We start from the raw sequence: 27,480 nt of genomic DNA on the forward strand, positions 1-27,480 counted from the left end.
GAGTAGCAGGACAAAACGAAACTATTTTCAGACATGCAGGAATTCAGGAGGTTCACCACATACAGACCATCTCTGAAAGAACCACTTGAGAATACTTTTCAGCCAAAGAAATAATGAATCCAAGATGGAGAAAGATGTAGAAATCACAAGAGAGAGGTGATCAAAGAAACCAGCAATGCTTAGATTTTATTCTGAACACATAGGGATTCATAATGTTAACAAACTATTAGACAAAATAGTTTAAAATTATTAACAAAAATATAGAACAAGAAATCTCAGCGTGGGACATATATAGCAAGAAAGAGACAAGTGATGGGGAAAAATCCTAACATTCTTCCCCTGTTTAAGAGATGGATAATGATTAAATCTATTGATTAGTTTTTTAAAAAGAGAGCTGAGATGTGACTTTTACTTTATATATTTATGTTCTGCTTGAATCACAAAGAAATTTTATTTATGTGTCTCTTGGATGTTTTTTCAAATTATTTAAGTAATGAACCATATGTCACAACAGTGCTGGTGGAAGCAGCTAAAGAAGTGTTGTCAATCATGCACACAATTCCCAGATCTTGAGCAAAACTATATGGAATGAATAAATTAGAAAAGCACCAGCCATGATCTCCACGTCGTGAGATCGAGCTCCATGTCGGGCTCCATGCTCAGTGTGGAGCCTGCTTAGGATTCTCTCTCTCCTTCTCCCTCTGCCCCTTCCCACCACTTCTTTCTCTCAAAGGAACGAAGAAGGAAGGAAGGAAAGAAAGAAAGAAAAGAAAGAAAGAAAAGCACCAGCTACATTTAAACAAAAAGCCTGAGGGCTTACCTCTAAGAAGGTACACCTTCAATTAAGTAGAACTGACCAGTCAACACCTTTCTTTTCTTGTCCACTGTTCTGTCAAATCCAGAATTCTGAGAGGCACCCAAACTTCCCATTTCCCTTCCCTGGCCCAGAGGGAAAGTACTGTTAACTTTTCACAGGGTTACATGTATGATTTCTTCCCTTGGAAACTTACCTTGATGAACAATGAAGTCATTCTCTCTGAGGTGTTATAATACCGTGACACACTGTGAATCATTCTGATGGCATTAATCAAATTTTGTATTCCATGTGCCATGGAAACCTAAAATTGAAATATATTAAGTGAATTGCATCATAAATTTATAGTTTTAATAACCAATATCCTATAATATTCAAAATTCTAACCACATATAAAAGTGTAACATTTTTATCTTAAAGTCAAATTTTACTAAATGCAATGTAGCATCCCAGACTGATTCTTGGAACTGAAAAAGGACATCAGTTTTGACAAATGTACCAAGGTAATGGAAGATGTTAACAGGAGAAACTGGGTGAAGAGAATTCTGTAGTATAACTTTTCTGTACATCTAAATTTAAAAGTTTATTTAAAAATACAATTTTAGAGGTGAAAGTGATTTTAAGGATTAATAGTTCAAGATTATCTTTTTATAAAGATTTTATTTATTTATTTGAGATAGAGAGAGCAAGAGAGAGAGAGAAAAAACACGAGTGGGGAGGGGCAGAGGGAGAAGGAGAAGCAGGCAAGGAAAATAGAGAGGTAGGGAAGTTAAGCTCCTTGTCCGAGTTCCTACAGCTGTATTACATAACCACAGTTATGTGCCTGAGATTTTGAGATCCTGCTTTTAACTATGACGCAAATCAGGATGGGAAAACAGGTAAGGTCAATGGCATTCCTACAAGGAGGTTGCCTCTTAATTGCTAAGACAATATAAAATATAGGAGATATTTAATGGCGATAAAATAAATAAAACCAGAAATAACAACTATTTCTTTAAAGATTTATTTATTTGACGCAGAGAGAGAGAGAGAGTACAAGCAGGGGGAATGGCAGGCAGAGGGAGAGGGAGAAGCAGGCTTTCTCCCAAGCAGGGAGCCCAGTGCTGGGCAAGATCCCAGCACCCCGGGATCATGACCTGAGCCAAAGACAGACACTTAACTGACTGAGCCACCCAGGTGCCCCAGAAATAACTATTGATTAGTGTACTGTATGTCCTAAGTATGAGGTGTAACTATGATATAATTAAATCAATGATATGTGGCTTATGGAAATTAATATCATTACTTTGCAAGTAACCTGGGATGTCAGAATTCATATTATATATGTTATCTGTATATCAAAAAGAGTCTAATAAAAATAAGCCAAGGAGGGGTCTCTTCCAATCTCAATAAGGCAAGTCTACAAAGTACCCATAACTCCAATGAAGAAGGCTCAGAGATGGCATCAAATGGGTCCATCAGGAAAATACCCTTCATCTAAATTTTTTTAAGATTTTGCTTATTTATTTGACAGAGAGAGACACAGCAAGAGAGGGAACACATGCAGGGGGAGTGGGACAGGGAGAAGCAGACTTCCCGCTGACCAGGGAGCCCGATGCAGGGCTCCATCCCAGGATCCTGGGATCATGACCTGAGCCAAAGACAGACACTTAACGATTGAACCAACCAGGTGCCCCACCCTTCATCTAAATTTTAAACATCATTTATAATAGAAGATTCTTGAGCACACCGTTCTTACCTATCTATACACAGTGTTGAGACACTTTATATGTAAAACATATAATGATAGATATGCCAATAGCAGAAATTGCAACACCAAGATAATAAAATGAAACACTAAACATAAAATTCATAAAACTTATCCACAAAAAAATGGAAGAATGAGTCCTCTGCACTTTTCCTGTTCAAATGTGAGTTACAAATTAAACAGCAGGGACTGTTTGCTTTTAATGAGAAAAAGAAAATGAGGATAAATGGAATTTTTGAAACCTCAAAAATAGTGAGTATATGAGGGGGAAGCAATTATATGACAATACTATTAGAACTTCTTTAATTTCAAAGATAATGTTCAAAATATTCCTGCATCAGAGAATGTGAAAAGTTTAATAACAACAACAAAATAATAATAATAAGGTATATCTATGCTAGAACAATTGAATAAATTTTTTTAAATTACCAGGATGAAAAGAACACCAGAACTAAAATATTTGAAAATTATATAAATTTAAACAAGCCTTTTGAAGAAAGAACTTGAAATTAGTACACCTAAAAATCTAGAGGTCTTGATCACAATAAAAAGCATTGTATCTTTCTTACAAGTTTACTTTTTATAATGAAAAGCTTTAAATATATAGGAAAGTACAGAGAATAGTATAATGATCATTTATACCCATCACTACACTTGACAAATGTTAACATTTTGGTATATATGCCTCATCTATTATTTTTTCACATCAAGACCTACTTGCAGGTCATCCTTGAATAGGCTTTGGATATATGTGTATTTGAGATTTGCATCTTCAGTTCTTGTGAACTGAACTAACCCCATATGCATGTGACATGTGAAAATTCTGATTTTACTTAGACACAAATTTTAATTGCACATGCTGTAAAGCTGGGAAATCAATTCACTGGGCTACTGAGTGAGCTAAGCAATGGCTATATTCCTCTATCACCATACATTCTGGTTTGCTTTACTCATGGTCATATACACACAAACACCTAAAAAATCATATAAAATATTTTTATGTAAAACAAATTTTTAAAAGGTCCCTAACAGAAGTCTAGTTGCTAGTATTAGGGGTGTAAATAAGTTGTAAGTAAAATCCATCATCTCTTTATGGAACCAATTAAAAGACTGCTCCTGGGTACAATCAAAACTGGAGGCTCTAACTGCTAGGATAAATGAGGCGGAAGAGAGAATTACTAATAAAGAAGACCAAATGATGGAAAATAAAGAAGCTGAGAGACAGAGATAAATAACTACTGGATCACCAGGGCAGAATTCGAGAGATAAGTGATACCATAAGACAAAACAATATCAGAATAATTGGGACCCCAGAAGAAGAAGAAAGAGAGACAGGGGCAGAAGGTATATTGGAGCAAATTATAGCAGAGAACTTCCCTAATTTGGGGAAGGAAACACGCATCAAAATCCAGGAGGCACAGAGAACCCACCTCAAAATCAATAAAAATAGGTCAACACCTCGACATCTAATACTAAAACTTATGAGTCTCAGAGACAAAAAGAAAATCCTGAAAGCAGCTCAGGACAAGAGATCCGTAACCTACAAGGGTAGAAACATTAGATTGGCAGCAGACCTATCCACAGAGACCTGGCAGGCCAGAAAGGACTGGCATGATATATTCAGAGCACTAAATGAGAAAACTATGCAGCCAAGAATACTATATCCAGCTAGGCTGTCACTGAAAATAGAAATGAGAAAAATATGCAGCCAAGAATACTATATCCAGCTAGGCTGTCATTGAAAATAAAAAGCCTCCAGGACAAATAAAAACTAAAGGAATTTGCAAACACGAAACCAGCCCTACAAGAAATATTGAAAGGGGTCCTCTAAGCAAAGAGAGAGCCTAAAAGTAAGATAGACCAGAAAGGAACACAGACAATATACGGTAACAGTCACCTTACGGCAATACAATGGCACTGAATTCATATCTTTCAATAGTTATCTGGAGTGTAAATGGGCTAAATGCCCCAATCAAAAGACACAGGTTATCAGATTGGATAAAAAAAAAGAAAAAAACAAGACCCATCGATATGCTGTCTGCAAGAGACTCATTTTAGACCCAAAGACACCCCCAGATTGAAATTGAGGGGGTGGAAAACCATTTACCATGCTAATGGACACCAAAAGAAGGCTGGGGTGGCAGTCCTTATGTCAGACAAATTAGATTTTAAACCAAAGACTATGATAAGAGATGAGGAAGGACACTATATCCTACTTAAAGGGTCTATCCAACAAGAAGATTGAAAAATTGTAAATATCTATGCCCCTAACACAGGAGCAGCCAATTACATAAGCTTTTTGTTATATAATAACAAAAGCAAAGAAACACATCCACAACAATACAATAATATTAGGACATATTAACACCCCCTCACTGAAATGGACAGATCATCTAAGCAAAAGATCAACAAGGAAATAAAGACTTTAAATGACACACTGGACCAAATGGACTTCACAGATATATTCAGAATATTCCCTCCCAAAGCAACAGAATACATATTCTTCTCTAGTGCCCATGGAACATTCTCCAGAATAGATCACATCCTAGGTCACAAATCAGGTCTCAACCGGTACCAAAAGATTGAGATCATTCCCTGCGTATTTTTGGACCACAATGCTGTGAAACTAGACCTCAATCACAAGAGGAAAGTCAAATAGATGGAGGCTAAAGAGCATCCTACTAAAGAATGAATGGATCAACCAGGAAATTAAGAAGAATTAAAAAAATTCATGGAAACCAATGAAAATGAAAACACAACTGTTCAAAATCTTTAGGACGCAGTGAAGGCAGTCCTAAGAGGAAAGTATATAGCAATATAAGGCTTTCTCAAAAAACAGGAAAGGTCTCTCTAATACACAACCTAACCCTACACCTAAAGGAGCTGGAGAAAGAACAGCAAATAAATCCTAAGCCCAGCAGGAGAACAGAAATAATAAAGATCAGAGCAGAAATCAATGAAATAGAAACCAAAAGAATGGTAGAACAGATCAACGAAACTAGGAGTTGGTTCTTTAAAAGAATTAACAAGATTGATAAACCCCTGGCCAGACTGATCAAAAAGAAAAATGACCCAAATAAATAAAATCATGAATGAAGGAGGACAGATCCCAACCAACACCAAAGAAATACAAACAATTATAAGAGCATATTCTGAGCAACTATATGCCAGCAAATTAGATAACCTGGAAGAAACGGATGCATTCCTAGAGATGTATCAACTACCAAAACTGAACCAGGAAGAAATAGAAAACCTGAACAGACCTATAATCACTAAGGAAATTGAATCAGTCATCAAAAATCTCCCAAAAACAAGAGCCCAGAGCCAGATGGCTTCCCAGGAGAATTCTACCAAACATTTCAAGAAGAATTAATACCTATTCTTCTGAAACTGTTCCAAAAAATAGAAATGGAAGGAAAACTTCCAAACTCGTTTCATGAGGCCACCATTACCTTCATCCCAAAACCAAAGACCCCATCAAAAAGGAGAATTACAGACCAATATCCGTGATGAACATGGATGCAAATATTCTCACCAAAATACTAGCCAATAGGATCCAACAGTATATTAAAAGGATTATTCACCACGACCAAGTGGGATTTATCCCTGGGCTGCAAGGTTGGTTCAACATCCGCAAATCAATCAATGTGATACAACACATTAATAAAAGAAAGAACAAGAATTATATGATCCTCTCAATAGATGCAGAAAAAGCATTTGACAAAGTACAGAATCCTTTCTTGATCAAAACTCTTCAGAGTATAGGGATAAAGGGTACATACCTCAATATCATAAAAGCCATCTATGAAAAACCTACAGCGAATATCATTCTCAATGGGGAAAAACTAAGAGCTTTCCCCCTGAGGTTAGGAACACAGCAGGGATGTCCACTATCACCACTGCTATTCCACATAGTACTAAAGTCCTAGCCACAGCAATCAGACAACAAAAAGAAATAAAAAGCATCCAAATCGGCAAGGAAGCCAGAAAAGACCCCGAATAGCCAGAGGAATGTTGAAAAAGAAAAGCAAAGCTGGTAGCATCACAATTCTGGACTTCAAGCTCTATTACAAAGCTGTAATCATCCAGACAGTATGGTACTGGCACAAAAACAGACACATCGATCAATGGAATAGAATAGAGAGCCCAGAAATGGACCCTCAACTCTACGGTCAACTAATCTTCGACAAAGCAGGAAAGAATGTCCAATGGAAAAAAGTCTCTTCAACAAATGGTGTTGGGAAAATTGGACAGCCACATGCAGAAGAGTGAAACTGGACCATTTCCTTACACCACACACAAAAATAGACTCCAAATGGTTGAAAGACCTAAACATGAGACAGGAGTCCATCCAAATCCTAAAGGAGAACACAGGCAGCAACCTCTTTGACCTCAGCCACAGCAACTTCTTCCTAGAAACATCGCCAAAGGCAAGGGAAGCAAGGGCAAAAATGAACTATTGGGATTTCATCAAGATAAAAAGCTTTTGCACAGCAAAAGAAACAGTCCACAAAACCAAAAGACAACCGACAGAATGGGAGAAGATATTTGCAAATGACATATCAGATAAAGGGTTAGTATCCAAAATCTATAAAGAACTTATCAAACTCAACACCTAAAGAACAAATGATCCAATCAAGAAATGGGCAGAAGACATGAACAGACATTTCTGCAAAGAAGACATCCAAATGGCCAACAGACACATGAAAAAGTGCTCAACATTGCTTGGCATGAGGAAAATCCAAATCAAAACCTCAATGAGATACCACCTCACACCAGTCAGAATGGCTAAAATTAATACGTCAGGAAATGACAGATGTTGGCGAGGATGCGGAGAAAGGGGAACCCTCCTATACTGTTGGTGGGAATGCAAGCTGGTGCAGCCACTGTGGAGAACAGTATGGAGGTTCCTCAAAAAGTTGAAAAATAGAGCTACCCTACGACCCAGCAATTGCACTACTGGGTATTTACTGCAAAGATACAAATGTAGGGATCCAAAGGGGTACATACATCCTGATGTTTATAGCAGCAATGTCCACAATAGACAAACTATGGAAAGGTCCATGATGTCCATTGATAGATGAATGGATAAAGAAGATGTGGTGTATACATAAAATGGAATATTATGCAGCCATCAAAAGTAATGAAATCTTGCCATTTGCAATGACATGGATGGAACTCTAGGGTATTATGCTGAGCAAAATAAGTCAATCAGAGAAAGACATGTATCATGTGATCTCACTGATATGAGGAATTCTTAATCTCAGGAAACAAACTGAGGGTTGCTGGAGTGGTGGAGGTGGGAGGGATGGGGTGGCTGGGTGATAGACATTGGGGAGGGTATGTGCTATGGTGAGCTCTGTGAATTGTGTAAGACTGTTGAATCACAGACCTGTACCTCTGAAACAAATAATACATTATATGTTTTTTTAAAAAAAGAAAATAATATGAAGGGGAAAATGAAGGGGGGAGGAACGGAGGGGGAGATGAACCATGAGAGACTATGGACTCTGAGAAACAAACTGAGGGTTCTAGAGGGGAGGGGGGTGGGGGGATGGGTTAGCGTGGTGATGGGTATTAAAGAGGGCATGTACTGAATGGAGCACTAGGTGTTATACGCAAACAATGAATCATGGAACAACATCAAAAACTAATGAGGTAAAGTATGGTGATTAACATAACATAATAAAATTATAAAAATCAAAAAAAAAAAAAACTTAGAGAATACCTTGAAGAAGCAGCATGGAGAAGTAGAAACAAATACAATGCATAATGCCAAATAGTGCTGGATTCAAATTCAGTCTCATGACTTATAGGTGTAGAAATACTCAATTCCAATTTTGTTTCCTAATCTTTAAAATGAGGATTGTTGTGCATACAGAATGAAAATACATGGAAAGTAGGTAGTACAATGCCTACAATAAAAGGCCAGGGGTTCCCAAGATGGTGAACATCTTTAAAAACACAACTGTCTGGGCAACTCTCCTGCCTACGTGTGATTCACAAAAGAGACAACACCCAGTCAAAAGTGGGAAACACTGCCCTAAGTTCTCAACAAATACAGTTTCCCTGACTTCCCCTCTATCTAAAGAAAGGCTAAAAGGTACCATGCTGTACATTAGATTTCCAAAACTTCCTGATTTATACCTGGAATTCTGTATCCATTGACCAACATCTTCCCATTTCCCCCACTCCCAGCCCTGGCAACTAACATTCTACTCCATTTCCATGAGTTTGACTTTTTTAGATTCCACATATAAGTGAGATCATACAGTATTTGTCTTTCTCCGTCTGACTTACTTCACTTAACATAACGTCCTCAAGGTCCATATATGTCACAAATGGCAGGATTTCTTATAGTTGAATAATATTCCATTATATATATATATAAATATATAAAAATATACATAATATAATTTTTATATATAATCTTTATCCACTTATCCAGTGATAGACACTTATGTTTCTTTCATATCTTGGTTGTTATGAGTAATGCTGTGAAGAACATGGGAGTGCATCTTTTCAAGATCCTAATTTCATTTACTTTGGATAGATACCTGGTAGTGGAATTGCTGGATCATATGGTAGTGCTATTTTTAGCATTTTGAGGAACCTCTATGCTGTTTTCCATTGTGGCTGCATCAATTTACATTCCCACTATCAGTGCACAAGGGTTCCATCTTCTCCACATCCTCGCCAGCTCTTCTTGTCTTTTTAATGATAGCCATTCTAATAAGTGTGAGGTGTAAGGTAATATCACATTGTGGTTTTGATTTGCATTTCCCTGATTACTGATGTTGAGCATCTTTTCATGTACTCATTGATTTGGATGACTTCTTTGAGAAAACATCCATTCAGTTCCTCTGCCCATTTTTTATTGCATTTGTTGTTTTTTGTTATTGAGTTGAATGAACTCTTACCTATTTTGAACATTAATTCCTTATCTCACATACCATTTGCAAGTATTTCCTCCCATTCCATAGGTTGCCTTTTCATTTTGTTGATTATTTTTTGTCTGTTTTTATTTTTTTAATTTTTTTATTTTTTTGTTATGTTAATCACCATACATTACATCATTAGTTTTGATGTAGTGTTCCATGATTCATTGTTTGTGCATAACACCCAGTGCTCCACAGAGCACTGGGCAGAATGTGCCCTCTTTAATACCCATGACCAGGCTAACCCATCCCCCTAGCCCCCTCCCCTGTTGATTATTTCTTTTGCTGTACAGAAGCTTTTTAGTTTGATGTAGTCGCACTTACTTATTTTTGCTTCTGTTGCTTGTATGTTTGGTGTCATATCCAAAAAATCATTCCTAAAACCAATGTCATGGAGATTTCCCCCTGTGTTTTCTTCCAGGAGTTTTATGGTTTTAGGTCTTACATTTAAGTTTTTAATCCATTCGATGTTAATTTTTGTAAGCAATATAAGATAGGGATCTAATTTTATTCTTTTGCATGTGATTATCCAGTTTTCCCAATACATTTACTGGGGAGACTATATTCTTCCCTCACTGAATATTCTTGGCTCCCATGTCAATTTTTTGGATCATATATGCAAGGATTTCTTTCTAGGCTCTTGTTTCTGTCCAATTGGTATATATGTCTATTTTTATGCCAGTACCATACAGTTTTGGTTACTACAGCCTTGCAGTATAGCTTGAAATCAGGAAGTGCAATGTCTCTAGCTTTGTTCTTTCTCAGGATTGTTTTCGCTAGTGGGGGTCTTTTGTGGTTCCATACACATTTTAGGATTTTTTTCCATTATTGAAAAAAATGCCATTGGAATTTTGATAGGATTGCATTGAATTTATAGATGGCTTTGGGTAGTAAGGAAATTTTAACAATAGTCATTCATCCAATCCATGAACATGGGGGATATCTTTCCATTTATTTTTGTTTTCTTCATTTTCTCTCATCAAAGTCTTACGGCTTTCAGGGTACAGAGCTTTCATTTCCTTGAATAAATTTATTCCTGAGTATTTTATTTTTTTATGATATTGTAAATGAGATTGTTTTCCTTAATTCTTTTCAAATGTTTTGTTGTCAGTCCATAGAAATGCAACTAATTTCTGTATGTAATTTTGTATCCTGCCACTTTACTGAATTTGTTTTAGTTCTAAGAGTTTTTGGTGGATTTTTCAGAGTTTTCCATATACAATATCATATCATCTATAAACAGAAACAATTTTACTTCTTCCTTTCCAATTTGAATGCCTTTTATTTCTTTTTTATTGTTTGCTCTAGCTAGGACCTCCAGTACTATGTTGAATAAAATTGGCAAAAGTGGGCACTCTTGTCTTGTTCCTGATCTTAGAGAAAAAGCCTTCAGTTTTTACTCTTGAGTATGATGTTAGCTATGGGCTTGTCATATATGGCTTTTATTATGTTGAAGTACATTCCTTCTGTACTCAAGTTGTTGAGAGTTTTTATCACGAGAGGATGTTATATTTTATCAAATGATTTTTCTGTATCTATTGAAATGATCATATAATTTTTTCTTTTATTTTATTAATTCTGTATATCACATGTATTTATTTGCATATGTTGAACCATCTTTGCATCCCAGGAATAATTCCCATTTGGTCAGGTGTACGATCCTTTCAATGTGCTGTTGAATTTGGTTTGCTTGTATTTGTTGAAAATTTTTGCATCTACATTCATCAAGGATGTTGACCTGTAATTTTCTTTTCTTGTAGTGCTTTGATATCAGGATAATGCTGGTTGGGCACTCTCTCTTGCTCACTTCTGGATCATTCACCCTAAGGGAAGCAAGTTACCCTATTGAAAGGCTCATGTGCTATGCAACTAGGGCCTTCCAACAACCATGTGAGTGAGCTTAGAAGTGGACCCTCCAGCTGTCAGCCTCCACTACAGTGAGACCACATTCCTAGCTAACAGTTTTGTCTGCAACTTCATGAGAGACCATGAGGTAGAGGCACTCAAGCTATGCTATGCCTGGATTCTTGACCTACAGGAACTGTGATGTAGTAAATGCTTATTTCTTAAGTCAGTCAGTCTGGGGTAATTTGTTATGCATCAATGAATTAATTAATTAAACTCACAAATGAGATTATACTTATGATAATATCAATATCAGGTTTAAATGAGTTTTTAATTCATGATGGCTATATAACAGGAAAGTATATCTTTTAAATAACTTGTCTGCAGTATATATTTCCCAATACACATATATTATAAAGCTACTTTAAAATGAGTTATTTTTCAAACTACACTTTAAAAAGCATACTTACTAGGTCATAGTTATATAAAGGTTGACATACTTTTTCTAGAGTGTACAAATATCTGACATTATCCTTTGATTCATTTGCTGTATCTGTTATTCTTGCATCCAAATCACGCCAATTCTAAGAAAAAATGTATAAGAATACCATGAAACATCCAAATATATCACTGTACTTAATTTTAATCAAGAAATTCAAGCTAGCTTCCCTAAAGTAGTTGATACTAAAATGTGAATGACATATCTTTTTCTTATATAATTTAAGACTTAATGTTATTATAAATACTTTAAATGACTTACTGCAACTGAAGGCTCATTCTGTTTGTAATTAACATCCTGTCTGTAGGCTTAAACTGGACTTGCTTCTATCTGGAGCCACTTTTCTAGCTTACTTATTTGTGACATTATATTACTTTGGGTCTTTGAGGATAGGATATACATACAGATAGAAAGATACAGATAGATAGATCTTTTTTAGGGAAGAATACAGCAAAAGAAAACAACCTAGAATCAAACCAAGCTGTGTAATAGTGGACAGGAGATGTATACTGACAGCACATTTTTGCTTTTGACTTTCTATGTAGTTCTTTACCTCCCTGAGCCTCTATTGATTCACACTTTCAAAAACAAATTAAAAGTAAATGGCAATCACCCCATAGGAGTATTGCCAAAATTGGTGTGAAAATATTGAGAAATGGGGGCGCCTGGGTGCCTCAGTCAGTTAAGCATCTGCCTTCAGCTCAGGTCATGATCCCAGGGTCCTGGGATGGAGTCCCACATCGGGCTCCCTGCTCCGCGGGAAACCTGCTTCTCCCTCTCCCACTCCCCCTGCTTGTGTTTCCTCTCTCGCTGTCTCTCTCTCTCTGTCAAATAAATAAATAAAATATTTTTTTAAAATATTGATAAATAAATCTTTATTTCTATACTTCCTTTTCTTTTTTGGGAAATAATAGTGGAATATAAGAAAGCCTTACTCAAAGTTTAACACTTCTAAGTATATGGTTTCAGTAATTGATGTGAAGAAGCAGTTCAAGAAGGGTAATTTTCCAGTTGGTTGTTCAGAAACATAATAAACTTTAAAATAAAAGGCCTTTTACCTTCAACAGTTTGGAGTGTGCAACATTAAGCACATTTATGACAGCCTTACAAGTTGGCCCTTTAATCTGTTCAATGATGTAATTGAATTTGGCTGACATGCGTTTCCAGTGTTCCAATTCAGTGAGTGGACCTGAGTCATCAGCTTCTTTTCTCATCTGCTCACTCTCAATAAGTACCTGCAATCAAAAGAACTCAGAGACTATGGAAATGTTACTTTCTTCTTTGGTAAAACCTCATTATTTGCATCTTTTCAAAGGAAGCTTATAAATAAATAACTTTGAACACTGAATAATATTAAAAACTCTTAGAAAACTGAGAGCAAAAGGGAACTTCTTTAACATGATAAATAGTATCTACCAAAAATCCAAAGCAAACTCATACCTAAGGATGAAATTTTAGAAAATATCACTTTAAAACCAAGGACAACACAAGTTTGCCACTAACACTGCCCACTTCTATTCAACCTGGTAACGGAGGTCTCCAAACAAGATAAGTAGAGTAAAGGCATAAGAATTGGAAATGAAAAAACAAAAATGGCATAATCAAAGATGATATGGTTGGTCACATTTTTAAAATTCAAGAATATCTAAAGATAAACTTTTACACTTAGTAAAAGTGGATAGTTCAGTAAGGTTACTGCATGTATTCATAAACATCAGTAGCATTTCTCTACAAGCCATCTAGCAATCTGAAAATGTAATTTCTAAAAAAAGAGCATTTGGTATAACAAATAACAACAATGATAATATATCTAGAGATTAGCAAAGGATGTGCAATATCTTTGCGAATAAAATTAGAAAACTTAATTTCAGCATACAAAAGAAAACCTAAAAAAAAATGGAGAGATGCCATGTTCATGGATGGAAAAATTCAACCATATAAAGATGACAATTTTCTCTAAATTAATGTATACATTCAATGAAAACCAGTCAAAATCTCAATAGGGTTTTTTGTGATACTTGACAAACTAGTCTTAAAATTAATTTGGAAGAACAATTAACCAGAAATAATCAATGCAATTTTGAAGAAAAATACAGAAAGGGACTTGCCAGGGCAAATACTGATTTAGTAAAAAACTACAGAAATGAAAGCAGTATTACATGAGTGCAAAACCCAAATAAGTACACCAGTGGGATAGACAGTGGGATTTGAAATTTGATATATTACAGAAGTGATATTAAAAGTGTGTTAGGAAACAATGGGCTAAAACTCTGGAAAGAGCCCAGATGCCCATCAACAGATGAATGGATAAAGAAGGTGTGATACACACACACACACACACACACACACACACACACACACTACACACACAGGAATACTATGCAGCCATCAAAAAAGGAATCTTATCACTTGCAATGACGTAGATGGAACTCGAGGGTATTATGCTAAGCGAAATAAATCAATCAGAGAAAGGCAATTATCATATGATCTCACTCATGTGGAATTTAAGAAACAAAACAGGATCATAGGGAAAGGGTGGGGAAAATAAAACAAGACAAAATCAGAGAGGTAGACAAGCATAAGAGACTCTTTAAAAAAAAAGATTTTATTTATTCACTTGACAGAGAGAGAGAGGTACAGGCAGAGGGAGAAGCAGGCTCCCCAGTGAGTAGGGACCCGATGTGGGGCTCAATCCCAGGACCCTGGGATCATGACCTGAGCTGAAGGCAGACGCTTAACTGATTGAGCCACCTAGATACCCCAAGAGACTCTTAATCACAGGACACAAACTGAGGGTAGCTGGAGGGGAGGGGTATAAGGATGGGGTAACTGAGTGATGGACATTAAGGAGGGCACGTGATGTAATGAGCACTGGGTATTATATAAGACTGATGAATCACTGAACTCTACCTCTGAAATTAATAATACACTAAATATTAATTCATTTAATTTAAATAAAAATTTTTTTTAAAAGTAAACAATGGGCTATTAACTAAACAGCTTATTTTGGGGACAATTGGCCAACTATATGGAAAAAGACAAAATTAGATTCCTACCCTACACACACACACACACACACACACACACACACACACACACACACACAAATCCAGATGAATTAAAAACCTAAATGTTAAAAAACAACATGGCAAAGCTTTTAAAGAAAATATAGGAGATAAAGGAAAAGCGTGCAACTAAATATCATAATTGTCAGGGAAACTGTTACCACCAGGGGAAAGAAAAGGGAGTTGAAACTGGGAAGAGGGCTATATGGAGATTGTAAGGTGCTAGTAATGCTGCTCTTAATTTGTGCAAAAAGTTACATGAAGGTTTGTTTTACAATAATTTGTTTCTTTTATTGTATTCATTTCTTTTTTTTAAAGATTTTTATTTATTTATTTGAGAGAGAATGAGAGATAGAGAGCACGAGAGGGAAGAGGGTCAGAGGGAGAAGCAGACTCCCCGCTGAGCAGGGAGCCCGATGTGGGACTCGATCCCGGGACTCCAGGATCATGACCTGAGCCGAAGGCAGTCGCTTAACCAACTGAGCCACCCAGGCGCCCTATTGTATTCATTTCTGTAGGTTTCACTATTTAAAATAAATAAATAACTTAAGAGAATATCTTCATAATACTAAACAAGGGTTTCTTAAATAAAATACAAAAAGCACAAAGTTCCTAGACACTGGAGGTAACTAAGTTGAAGCTGGATTACAATTTGTAACTAATAAATTTACACTAGAATGTAAAACTTCCACTTGACTAAAGACATCATACCAAATTAAGATGTAGGACACAATGCGGACCAACAGAGGATTAACATCTGGGAAATATTATTTAAACTCCAACATTTCAGTAAGATATCATGGAGCAATCTGAACTAAAACTAAGTAAAGGATGTGAACAAGCAACTCAACAAAGAAGAAACCTAAATAGCCATTGAACATGCTCAACCTCAGTATAAGTCAGAGGAATGCAAAATAAGATATCATTTCACACCCAACATCCTGGCAAAGATTAAAAATCTAACAATCCCAAGTGTAACAAAAGATTTGAAGAAATGGGAACTCTCATATGCCTCTGTAAAAATAAAATAAGTTAATATAACCACTACTTGGAGGGCTTTGTAATATCCAATAAAGATCTATATACTATTGCTCTCAGCAACTCCACTGAGAAATCTGGGATATGTGCAAAGGAGATCTGAATACAGGTATTCATTGAATGTGTATTATTATTGTTTGTAATAGCCAAAAAAAAAAGAAGAAGAAGAAGAAAGAAAAGAAACAACTGTCTTTCTGAGGGAATGGATGAATAAACCTCTTTACCTCCTTAAACACAGAATATTAGACATGATTTAAATGTGTCTTTAAGGTGTGAAAATTTATATAGCAAACTGATTTCTTTATAGAGGAATACCAGACAGTAGTAATTTACCTGTACCAGTGTAGATGAAAGAGAACGCTAAATGAAAAAAAAAAAAACCTGTAAAATGATATTTAATGGTGTTATGCCATTTGTGTAAAGATTTTAATCACAAAAATATATTCTGTATTTATGTATAATGTATATATAATTTATTTTTATATATAATTTAAAGCTTATAAATATGCAAATGCAATAAAAGTGTGAAACTTTCAGGGGAATGAGAGAAGACAATATCATCAGGACAGTGGTAATATAGAGGGTGGGAAAAGGGATGGGTTGGAGGCTACTGTGAAAATAAAACAGATCCGAAGCAAATGTGGCAAACAGTATCTGTTTAATCTCAAGAGTCATTGTTTCAGGAGTCGTTGTTATATTATTTTCTGTACTTTTTATGTTTATAATGTTACATTATTTATTTATTTATTTATTTATTTTTAAGTAGGTTCCACACCCAGCATGGAGCCCAGTCATGGGGCTTGAATTCACAAACCTGAGTTCAAGACCTAAGCTTAGACCAAGAGTTGGACCCTTAAGTGACTGAGCCACCCAGGCACCCCATAACTTGACATAATTTAAAATTGTGATGGAACGTTTTAAGAATACAAAGAGGTAAAATACAGAGTTGATTTTTCAGACCTACAAAGGTTCTTCCTTTAATCCAAGAAATAATTATTTGCTTTTAATTTTAACCATGGTATATGGAACTCTTTCTTAATCGTCTCACAATCTTCCCCATCTCCTTAAATAGGGGATACTAGACATAGTTCCAAGTTTTCTTAAATGACTGGAAGTCTAAATAGCTTGAATCACTGAATTAAGGAATGAAAATGGACCTTAAAAATTAACTAAATCAAACAACCCTTTTGATGTTTAATTTCTGTTACAACAGTATTCATAGATAGTAATCAGCCTCAAAGTGGATACTTTCAGGAATGCAGCACATTCCAATTTTTTTGTGTGGAGAGGATTTTGTGAAAAAGTTATCCTGATTTCAAAATTAAAAATCTCTCTCCTTATAACCATCATACTCTGGTCTTACTTCTGCCATTTAGGGCCATACAGTGCAAGTTTAACTTGACATGAAATCCCATCAAATATTTGAAGATATCATGATACTCCCAAGTCCCCTTTTTTTTTCCCGAGGTCAAATATCTTCATATACTTTCCTTAAATGACACGGCTCATATCCTTGGCCTATTTTTCTCTCTATTGCCCATTTATTAATGATTTATAGAAGTTCTTTATATATTATGGATACTAACTCTTTGTTATTTTTGCTGATAATATTTTCTCCCAGAAGGTCATTTATTTTTTAGGGTTTTTTTAAAGATTTTATTTATTTATTTGAGAGAGAGTGAGAGTGAGAAAGAGCACGAGTTGGGGGTGGGGAGAGGGAGAAGCAGGCTCTCCACTGAGCAGGGAGCCCGACATGAGGCTCAATCCCACGACCTGGGTATCGTGACAGGAGCCAAAGGCAGATGCTTTAACTGACTGCGCCACCCAGGTGCCCCTTTTTTAGTTTTGCTCATGGTAATTTTTGCCATATGGAAGTTACTACATTTTTTTTACATACTCAAATAATGTCAGTTTTTTTCTTTCATGGCTTCTGGGTTCTGTATCTTAAGAACATATTAATATAGTCCTATGTTGTGTTCTGGCTCATTTATAGGTTTCATTTTACTTTTCACCTTACTTATTTAAGGTTGCATTTGTTCACTCAAAAGCATCTTCAAGATTCATCCATGTTGTTGCATGTATCTGTTTTTTAAGTTTTAGCTTTCATATTTATGTCTACAATCCATCTTGATTAATTTTTGTGAATGACAAGAGGTCAAGGTCAAGATTTAGGTTTATTTTTTTTAATTTATTTATTTTTTGGTCAAAGTTTATTTTAGACATCACAGTTCAGATTTTTATTTTAGATTAAAGATCTTTCCTATTTCTTGCATTGATTCTCCTTAATTGGAGCCATCTGCTACAATTGCCCAACTTGATTTTCTTATTTCAAGTTGCTAAATCTCAAGCTATTTTCTTTTGTTTGCTCATTTTTATGAAAGAAAATCTGTATTGATTGATCATAATAGTTGGAGAGGAGCTCCTCAGCCATTGTGTAGGACAGAGCCTGATTTCCGCAATGGGTTACAACTCCCCCTTCCTCCAGTGACATAGTAGGTGAGTACAGAAGTCCTGCGGTGCTCAATTACCCACTTCAATTTCCTAGTGACACCTGGAACAAATTCTGTGGCCAGCACTCCAGGCCCCACTGGAGTTTCCAAAGTCCTCCAATTTTTCCATTCCAACTGCACCTCCTTCCTTCTAACATAATTCTAAGAGAGGTAAAATTGAAAATGTCCTAACTCGTGCTTGGTCAAGATTTTTTTACCTTAGTCTTCATTGAACTGAAGATTTTCTTCTCTCGTTCCATTGTCCTGTGCTCATGAACTAGAGATTTGTGAGTTGGCTCCTAGTGTCCCCTTTCAGTTTAGAGCAATTACATAGTACCTGATTTGGGGCAGTATGTATAGTGTAAGTTGGCACCTCTCAGAATGTTGACATATGCCCCATTCCTATTGCAGCTTTTCCTACTGCCAGAGAAAAATTTGACCAATGCCGTACTGACATGATGAGCCTACTTTGAACCTCTTGGTCAACACAGACAATTCCGTTGATCAACCAAGAGCTATTTATTTAGTGTCTAGCACCGTGACTATAGTCACTTCACTGTACCCTCTTCCTTTCTCTCATGAAGAGTATAAACAATATATAAAATATTGGGAGATGAATGCTAGCTACTCCTAATTCTTCATTTTTCCATTCTCAACCCATATTGTTATGGTTCCTCCTCCAAAGTGAGAAATAATTAAAAGTGATTTTCAGTGCCCACAGAGAACAACAATTTTGCACTAGAGTCAAGAATAGGCTAAGTTTCATAACAGAATCTGGAAGACTCCTCTTCCCCTTACTTTTAGGGACAAAATGCAATGGCTAGGACACAGATGAGAACTATGACTCATATCTGATGTAATTACTTGAGTTAGCTCACCTGTTCAATCTGTTTATACCATGTCATCAGCACCTCCTCTAGCTGACGAACAGTTTCTGAATTGCTAGCTGCAGCTGTCACTTCTTCAAATGTATGCAGTTTGGAAAAATCGATATTGTCTACCTTCTTTAACATAACTGTTCCCTCAATACTTACTCTAGCACCTATGAGGGAAGAAACAATATTGAGAAGAGGTGTTTAATGTCAAGGTGTGCTTTCAAGCTATAATTACTCAAATGTTAAAGATCAAATACTTTATAGAAATATAAATTGCTCATTAGATTGTGACTTGATAATTTTTAATAATATTATTATTTTAATAATATAAAATTATATAATTTTAAAAGAGCTAATAATAAAGTGATATTTTAAAATGTGGTGAAATTTTTCATTAATAATATAGGAAAAGAATCTTCCTGCTATAATGGAAGAAAAAAAACATATCATATTCCTGCAAAGATCCCTGGAAATGAGAGGATCTAATGATTTGATTTCTTACCTCTACAACTCATCACTTTGATTAGCACTTTCTTTTAAGATGGAATGTTTTTTCCTCTAATGCTTATCTTTAATAACATATCTTATAGGAACACCTGGGTGGCTCAGTTGGTTAAGCATCTGCCTTCAGCTCAGGTCATGATCCCACGGCCTTGGGATAGAGCCCCACATCTGGCTCCTTGCTCAGCGGGGAGTCTGCTTCTCCCTCTGCCCCTCCCCCTGCTTGTGGGCTTGCATGTGCTCTCTCTTTCTCTCAAATAAATAAATAAAATCTTAAAAAATAACATATAGTTAATTTGCTCATTTTTAGTAATTTACTAAGCATTAAATTTTATACTTACCATCTAAAAATGAAAGGTATCTGTTGATGGTTTCCGTGAAAATGTGTTTTTCAGATTCTCCTTGCTTGGACTGGTTTAGAGCACCCCAATTATTTGTTGCAAGAATAGCTGGTAGGAATACACTTGACAGCATATTCTTAATCCCATTTAGGATTCCTGTTGATGCATCCAGTACAGTAAATAGCACTTCCTGAAAGGGTGGTATTCAAAAGTGATTTTATATGCTAATCCCATTAACGAACTGAAAACCATAACCTATTTCACACTACAACAAGCATAGACAATACTTTTATATACTACTAGGAAAGCATAAGTGGTCATGAAAATGAGAGTTTTAAAATCAACGAATTTATATTCTGCCCCCATTCTAACCATTCACATATATGTTGATGAAGGCAACACTTTCCCCAGTGCTTTAGTTTCTACCTAGGGAAGGAGACATGGCCTGGAGCCTATACAATATGAAGGAAATGAAGCTAAGCTTTCTGAATAAATTTCATAGTGGAAAGTTGCTTTATTCATGGAAATAGGACTAGAAAAACTCCATCAGGATAGGGAAAGAGCACTGACAGTAGCCCAGTATTTTAAGTGGAAAAAATGATCAGTCTCAAGAAATCAAAAGCACAGAAATCAGAAGTCCAGCATCTATGAGTGTGACATCTCAATTCATACAATTTAAGTGACATGGAAATCTCAAGCCAAGAAATTAAGATAAAAAACCTTGCCCAAAGCCACTAAAAAATTTTTTTAACTGTGAGTGCATTTAACTCACAGAAGAATACAACAGCTACTAATCCAGTTTGATGCCACTGCCTTGATTTGTGCTAAGGTGTCCCAGTCTTTCTGTTGCCTCTGCACCATTAGTCAAATGTCAACACAGTAAAAAGGACAAATATGTTAGTATTATGATAAAAATGCATTTTGACCTTGCAGATTCCATGAAAGAGTCTCGGAGACCATGCTGAGGATCACTGGTATACTGTATGTTCAACCGTGATTGTATTTACACAGTTATAATGATATAAACAAACATCTAGCTAAGGAAAATAGAACATAACTACATTAAAAGAATGAAGGGATGGAAAATGGCAGGAGGGGCTGAGGACAAAAAAGGGCTACATCCTTATCTTCCATAGGGAAGAGTCAATACATAATGTCTAACCTAGCAAAGGAGCAATCAGAGCCTATTATTTGGAGATATGGAGGCAAATGAAAGAATCCGCTAAGAGTTAAAGGCTGTTTCTGGAGAGTGAGATAGAAGTCAGTTTTCATAACAAGGCTTACAGAATTTCTTCCTTTTTTAAAACTGCATATAACTGTGAGAAAAATAAAAACTCAATGATAAAAAAGAACACGTTGTCACAGAAAAGCTGAAGGGAGAATTCGTGAAATGGAAGATAGACTGAGAAAACAAATCCACACATGTGGAGACATCATGGCAAAACAGTTTCAAAAACAAAGAGCAAAAACAGAAAGAAAAGACAGATCATCTGTGAAGTACACTTACAGAAGAGGTTTCATCAGCCAACAGAGATATCAGATTGGAATATCTACAAGGAGTTAGAGGGAAATAACTCCCAGCCTAGAATCCAAAACCAAGCTAAACCACCTCTCTTAAAGCAATCTTTTGTCATAAACAGAAAAGGAGAACAATTAGGTTGGATCTCAGTTACATTTCCTGTTGTAAAAAGGAAGACTTTTGTTTATTAAGACTCTTTAAAATAATAGAGAACTAGTATTTGTTGAGGGACTACTATGTTAGGCAACATAAGAATTGGCTGATATTATCATTTAGTCTCACCACAATGCTGTAAGGTGGGTATGACTATTCCCAATTTAAGAATGTAAAAACCTAAGTCATAGAAAAGAAAAGCAAGTTGTCAAGGAACACTCCACTGGTCAGTGGTGAGGCTAGGAGGCAAATTTGGGTCTATCTGAGTAAAACTGCTGTTTTTCCCAATCTATCAAGTTTCCTTCCTGGGACTAAGTAAGTAATATCTAGGTCAATTCTCTCTTCTTTCTGAAAGTATCAAAGAGTTTAAATATTAAGTAAAGAAGAGGTTAAATAAAGTAACTAATACTCAAAACTGTGTGACCAACATTAAATTCACACCCAGTGAATGGAAAGATGGAAGTTATTTGCACACCTTCTAGAAGAAATGGGATTTTCATGAATTTTAAAAGCAGTATCTAAAGGATAAATATCACCAAGCTCTATTATAGTAATTTCTCAGTTTCTTTGAATACATAAATACATTATCTTTCCTGGAACTCAGTTCAGTTCTATTTGTAGAAAGGAGAGAAAGCAAAGAAAATGTGTGACGATGATGATACATTCAATGTTTAACTATAAGCTGGTGATGTCAATACATGGTGGAATAAGATGTCCTTTGTTTTTGTCCCCTAACAAAAACCAGGAATTTGGTTTGTATCCATGGACAAAAGTGGCTTTGTGGGAGCTGTGGGAACCAGCACCATATGCCAAGGAACACAGGAGGAGTTTTCCCCACCATGAATCAGAGAACAGGCACACAGACCTCAGTCCAGGTGTGGAACCTGCAGTGGGTGTGTACCAACCCTAACCCCTCTTGGACACTGTCTAGGAGCCCCTAGAAAGCACTCTTAGTCACCCACAGACAAGAGAGCCCTTGTGGAAGTCCAGATTTCCAGAAAAGAAGTTCCAGCACACAGTTGGAGTAAAAAACAAAATATACATACATACATATATATATATATATATATATATATATATATATATATATATATATATGAGTTTGGGTGCACTGGATAAGGTAAGAGGAGCAGCTTGACTTTATCCACATCACCCTTCCCCCAAGGCAGCATAGTTTAGGACCAAGAGAGATCTTCTCAACCTATCATTTCTCCTGCAGGGGAAAGTAAAAGCATCCAGCTTCCCCAGCTGTGTAGGATGCTGCCAAAGAGGCTCATTTCTCTCCCACCCCATCCAGAGTACTGAATCATGATCTGCATGGCTGGAAGCACAAGGCAGAAAGAAGTGGAGAAAGGAGCAGAAAAGATTCTTGCAAGGCATTAAAGGGAAGCAGACTAACTGCATCACAGATTCCATCAAGAAGCCCACCACTGAGAGCTCAGCATGGCTACTGGGAACATCTGGCTCATGGATTCCCCCAACTGGCCTAGGGGCACCCCCAGCTCTCAGCATGCCTCAGCCACATATGTCCCCTATGCTGTGGCTGGTTCCCTGTGCATGCTCCTGATGGCAGCAGTGAGAACAAGCTTTGGCAGATGGCTAGTGAGTACATGAAGAAAGCCAGCCCAAAGCTATTGGCCAGGGGGAGATCACAAACATGAGCTTTCGCATCATCTTTGGGAAAATGAAAGGGAGGCTCTCCGCCTGGTGCACTGCAGGATTGAGAGAAGGCATACAAGCTCAAGAATTCAGCCACAAAAGGGAGAAAGAAGTGTAGAGCAGGTTTACCCATAGAAGGTCTGAGGGAGCCTCAGAATCACCAGTGGGGCTGAGGGAAGGCATTTCTCTACCAAAGATAATAAAGACTGGCAGAGGTAACTATTACCTCAAACACAAAGACAGCAATGCAAAATTTAAGGAACATGAAAAATAAAGGAAATAATACCACCAAAGGATCACAATTAATTCTCTAGTAACCAACCACAAAGACATGGAAATTTGCAATTTACCTGAAAAAGAATTCAACATGGCTGTTTTAAGGGAACTCAATGAGTACAAGAAAACACAGAAAGATAATTCAATAAAATCAGAAAAACAATACATGAACAAAATGAAAAGTTTAATAGAGATAGAAATCACAGAAAAAGAGCCTCTGGAGCTGAGGAATACAAAAAAATGAAAAAATGCAACAGTGATCAACAACAGAATGGATCAAGCAGAGGAAAGAATCTGTAAGATAGAAGACAGGAACTTTGAGTTGATCCTGTCAGAGCACAACAAAGGAAAAAGAGTGACAGAAACTTAAACCTGTGTGAACTAGGATATCATCAAAAGCACCAATCACACATTATTGGAGTTCCAGAAAAAGAAGAGAGGGGAAGGAGGGCAGAAAGCATATTTAAAGAAATGGTGACTGAAAACTGCTCAAATCTGGGAGGAGATTTGGATATCCAAGTTCATGAAGCTCATATGTCACCAAACAAAATCAACTTAAAGAGATAATTTCCAAGACACATGGTAATAAAATTGTCAAAACTCAAAGACAATGAGAAAATCTTGAAAGTAGTAAGAGAAAAGAAGCTTATAACTTACAAGGGAACCAAACCCTGAAAGTTACCAACAGATTTCTTAGCAGAAACCTGGCAGGCCAGGAATGTGTGTAATGATATATTCAAAGTGCTAAAAGAAAAAAAAAATGCCAACCAAGAATACTCTATCTGGCAAATTACCCTACAGCAATGAAGGAGAGACAAAGATTTTCCTAGACAAACAAAAGCTGAAGTAATTCATCACCAGTAGACCTGCCTTATAAGAAATGCTGAAAGGAGTTCTTCAAGCCAAAATGAAAGAACACTAATTACTGACATGAACACATATGAAAATATACAGTACACTAAAAAAGGTAAGTATGTAGACAAAGTCAGAATACTCAAATACTGTAATATGAGTGGTATTAACCACATAGCTCTAGTATAAAAGTTAAAGAATGAGAATGATAAAAATAACTATAGCTACAAAATTTGTTAATGAATACACAGTTAAAAAGAAACACATTGTGACATCAAAAACATAAAAAGGAAGAGCAAAAGTGTAGAGTTTTTATATGCAATTAAAGTTACTTGTTATCAGCATAAAATAAACTGTTATATCTATAATATTTTATGTAAGCCTTGTGGTAACAACAAAGCAAAAATCTAGGGTAGATTCACAAAAAATTAAAAAGGAAAGGAACAGAGCATACCACATGGAAAAACATCAATTTACAAAGGTAAGTAGAAACAGAGGGGAACAGAAAAAATGGAAGTACAGAACAACCAGGGAGCAATCAATAATATAGCACTAGTAAGTCTTACATAGCAATAATTATTCTAAATGCAAATGCATTGAATTCACCAATCAAAAGACACAGAGTAGCTGGATGGATACAAAAAGCAAGACCCAACTATATGCTGCCTACAAGAGACTGACTGACTGGCAGCTTTAAGGATACACATAGGCTCAAAGTGAAAAGAGAACCTATATATTCCATGCAAATGGAAATGAAAAGGAAGCAGAGGTAGCCATCCTTATATCAGGCAAAATAGACTTTAAGCCAAAACAGTAACAAGACACAAAGAAGGTTATTATACAGTGATACAGAGGTCACTTTATCAATAAGATAAAGCAATCATAAATATATATGTACCCAACATCAGAGCATCTAAATATTTTAACCAAATACTGGCAGATCTGAAGGGAGAAACAGACAATACAACTTTCAACAGTGGATAGTCCATCCATACAGAAAATAAATAAGGAAATGTTGCATTTGAACTGTAATTTAGACCAAATGGACCTAATATACATGTACAGAACATTCCACCCAATAGCAGAAATATATACATTCTTTCTAATTGCACATGGAACATTTCCAGGAAAGATCCTATGGTAGGTCACAAAACAGCAAATTTAAGATGATGGAAATCATACCAAATATTTTTTTTTCCAATCACAATGGTATGAAACTAAAAATCAGTAATAGGAGAAAAGCTAGAAAATTCACAAATATGTGAAAACTAATGCTCTTGCACAACCAGTGGGTCAAAGAAGAAATCTAAAAGGAAATAAAAAATATCTCGAAACAAATGAAAATGGAAACAGAACATACCAAAACCTCTAGGATTTGGGATGCAGCAAAAGCAGTTCTAAGAGGGAAGTTTATAGCAATAAATGCCTAAGAAAAAAGAACAATATTAAACAACCTAAGTTTACACCTCAAGGAACCTGAAAAAGAACTAAGCCCAAAGTTAGCAGAAGAAAGGAAATAACAAAGATAAAAGCAGAAAAAAATGAAATGGAGACCAGAAAAACAATAGAAATGATCAACAAAACTAAAAGCTGTTTTGTGGAAAGATAACAAAATTGACAAATTGTTAGCTAGACTAAGAAAAAAAGAGAAGACTCAAATAAATAAAATCAGAAATAAAAGAGGAGACATTAGTACCACAGAAATGCAAAGGATCATAAGAAACAACTAAGAACGTGGTGCCTGGGTGGCTCAGTGGTTAAGCATCTGCCTTTGGCTCAGGTCATGATCCCAGGGTCCAGGGATCGAGCCCCACATCAGGCTTCCTGCTCAGCTGGAAACCTGCTTCTCCCTCTCCCACTAACTCTGTTGTGTTCCCTCTCTCATTGTGTATCTCTCTGTCAAATAAATAAGATCTTTAAAAAAACTATTTAAAAAGAAAGAAACAACTATGAACCATTATATTCACACTAATTGGACAACCTAGAAGAAATGGATTAATTCCTAGAAAAATACCACCTACAAAGACTGAATCATGAAGAACTAGAAAATCTGAACAGACCAATACCCAGTAAAGAGATTGAATCAGTAATGTAAAACCTCCCAACAGGGGTGCCTAGGTGGCTCAGTCGGTTAGGCATCCAACCTGTGATTTCGGGTCAGGTCATGATCTCATGGGTGGTGAGATGGAGCCCCATGTTGGGCTCCATGCTCAGCGGGGGCTCTGCTTGAGATTCTCTCTTTCCCTCTTCCTATGCCCCCCTTCCACTCATACTCAAGTGCTCTCTCTCTCTAAAATAAGTAAATAAATAAAACTATAAAAATTCCCAACAAAGAAAAAAGTTCAGTACCAGATGGTTTCATTGGTAAATTCTACCAAACAACATCAATCCTTCTAAAACTCTTCCAAAAAATGAAGAAGGGAGAACATTCAAACTCATTTTACAAGGCCAGAATTACCCTGATACTAAAGCCAGAGAAGGACACTATAAGAAAATTACCAACAGACCAATATCCCTAAAAAATACAGGTGCAAAAATGTTCAACAAAATACTACCAAACCAATTCAACAGCACACTAAAAGCATCATACATCATGATCAGGTGGGATTTATCCCTGGGATGTAAGGATGGTTCAACATATGCAAATCAATAAATGTGATACACCACATTATCAAAATGAAGGATAAAAAACATAATTGAGGGAGGAGCAAGATGGCAGAGGAGTAGGAGACCTAAATTTCGCCTGGTCCCAGGAATTCAGCTGGATAGGGATCAAACCATTCTGAACACCTACAAACTCAATGGGAGATCAAAGAAAAGAAGAGCAGCAACTCTCTGAATAGAAAAGCGACCACTTTCTGGAAGGTAG

General features: G+C 36.2%; 1 protein-coding gene across 1 annotated transcript in view; it reads right to left on the reverse strand.

Annotated features, from left to right (window-relative positions):
- Positions 1–27,480, reverse strand: part of DNAH8 (dynein axonemal heavy chain 8) — a 407,368-nt gene that overhangs the window by 345,099 nt on the left and 34,789 nt on the right. The window contains exons 6-10 of the mRNA XM_073884828.1: positions 20,153–20,342; positions 19,314–19,477; positions 12,902–13,078; positions 11,815–11,928; positions 1,011–1,118 (exon numbers count right to left, since the gene is read on the reverse strand). Of these exons, the coding sequence (XP_073740929.1) occupies positions 1,011–1,118; positions 11,815–11,928; positions 12,902–13,078; positions 19,314–19,477; positions 20,153–20,342 (753 nt within the window). The remainder of the gene's footprint in view (positions 1–1,010; positions 1,119–11,814; positions 11,929–12,901; positions 13,079–19,313; positions 19,478–20,152; positions 20,343–27,480) is intronic.

The sequence above is a fragment of the Callorhinus ursinus genome, unplaced genomic scaffold (genome assembly GCF_003265705.2).
Source record: "Callorhinus ursinus isolate GAN/ISIS: 27379988/994484 unplaced genomic scaffold, GSC_fseal_2.0 scaffold59, whole genome shotgun sequence".
Lineage (NCBI taxonomy): Eukaryota > Metazoa > Chordata > Mammalia > Carnivora > Otariidae > Callorhinus > Callorhinus ursinus.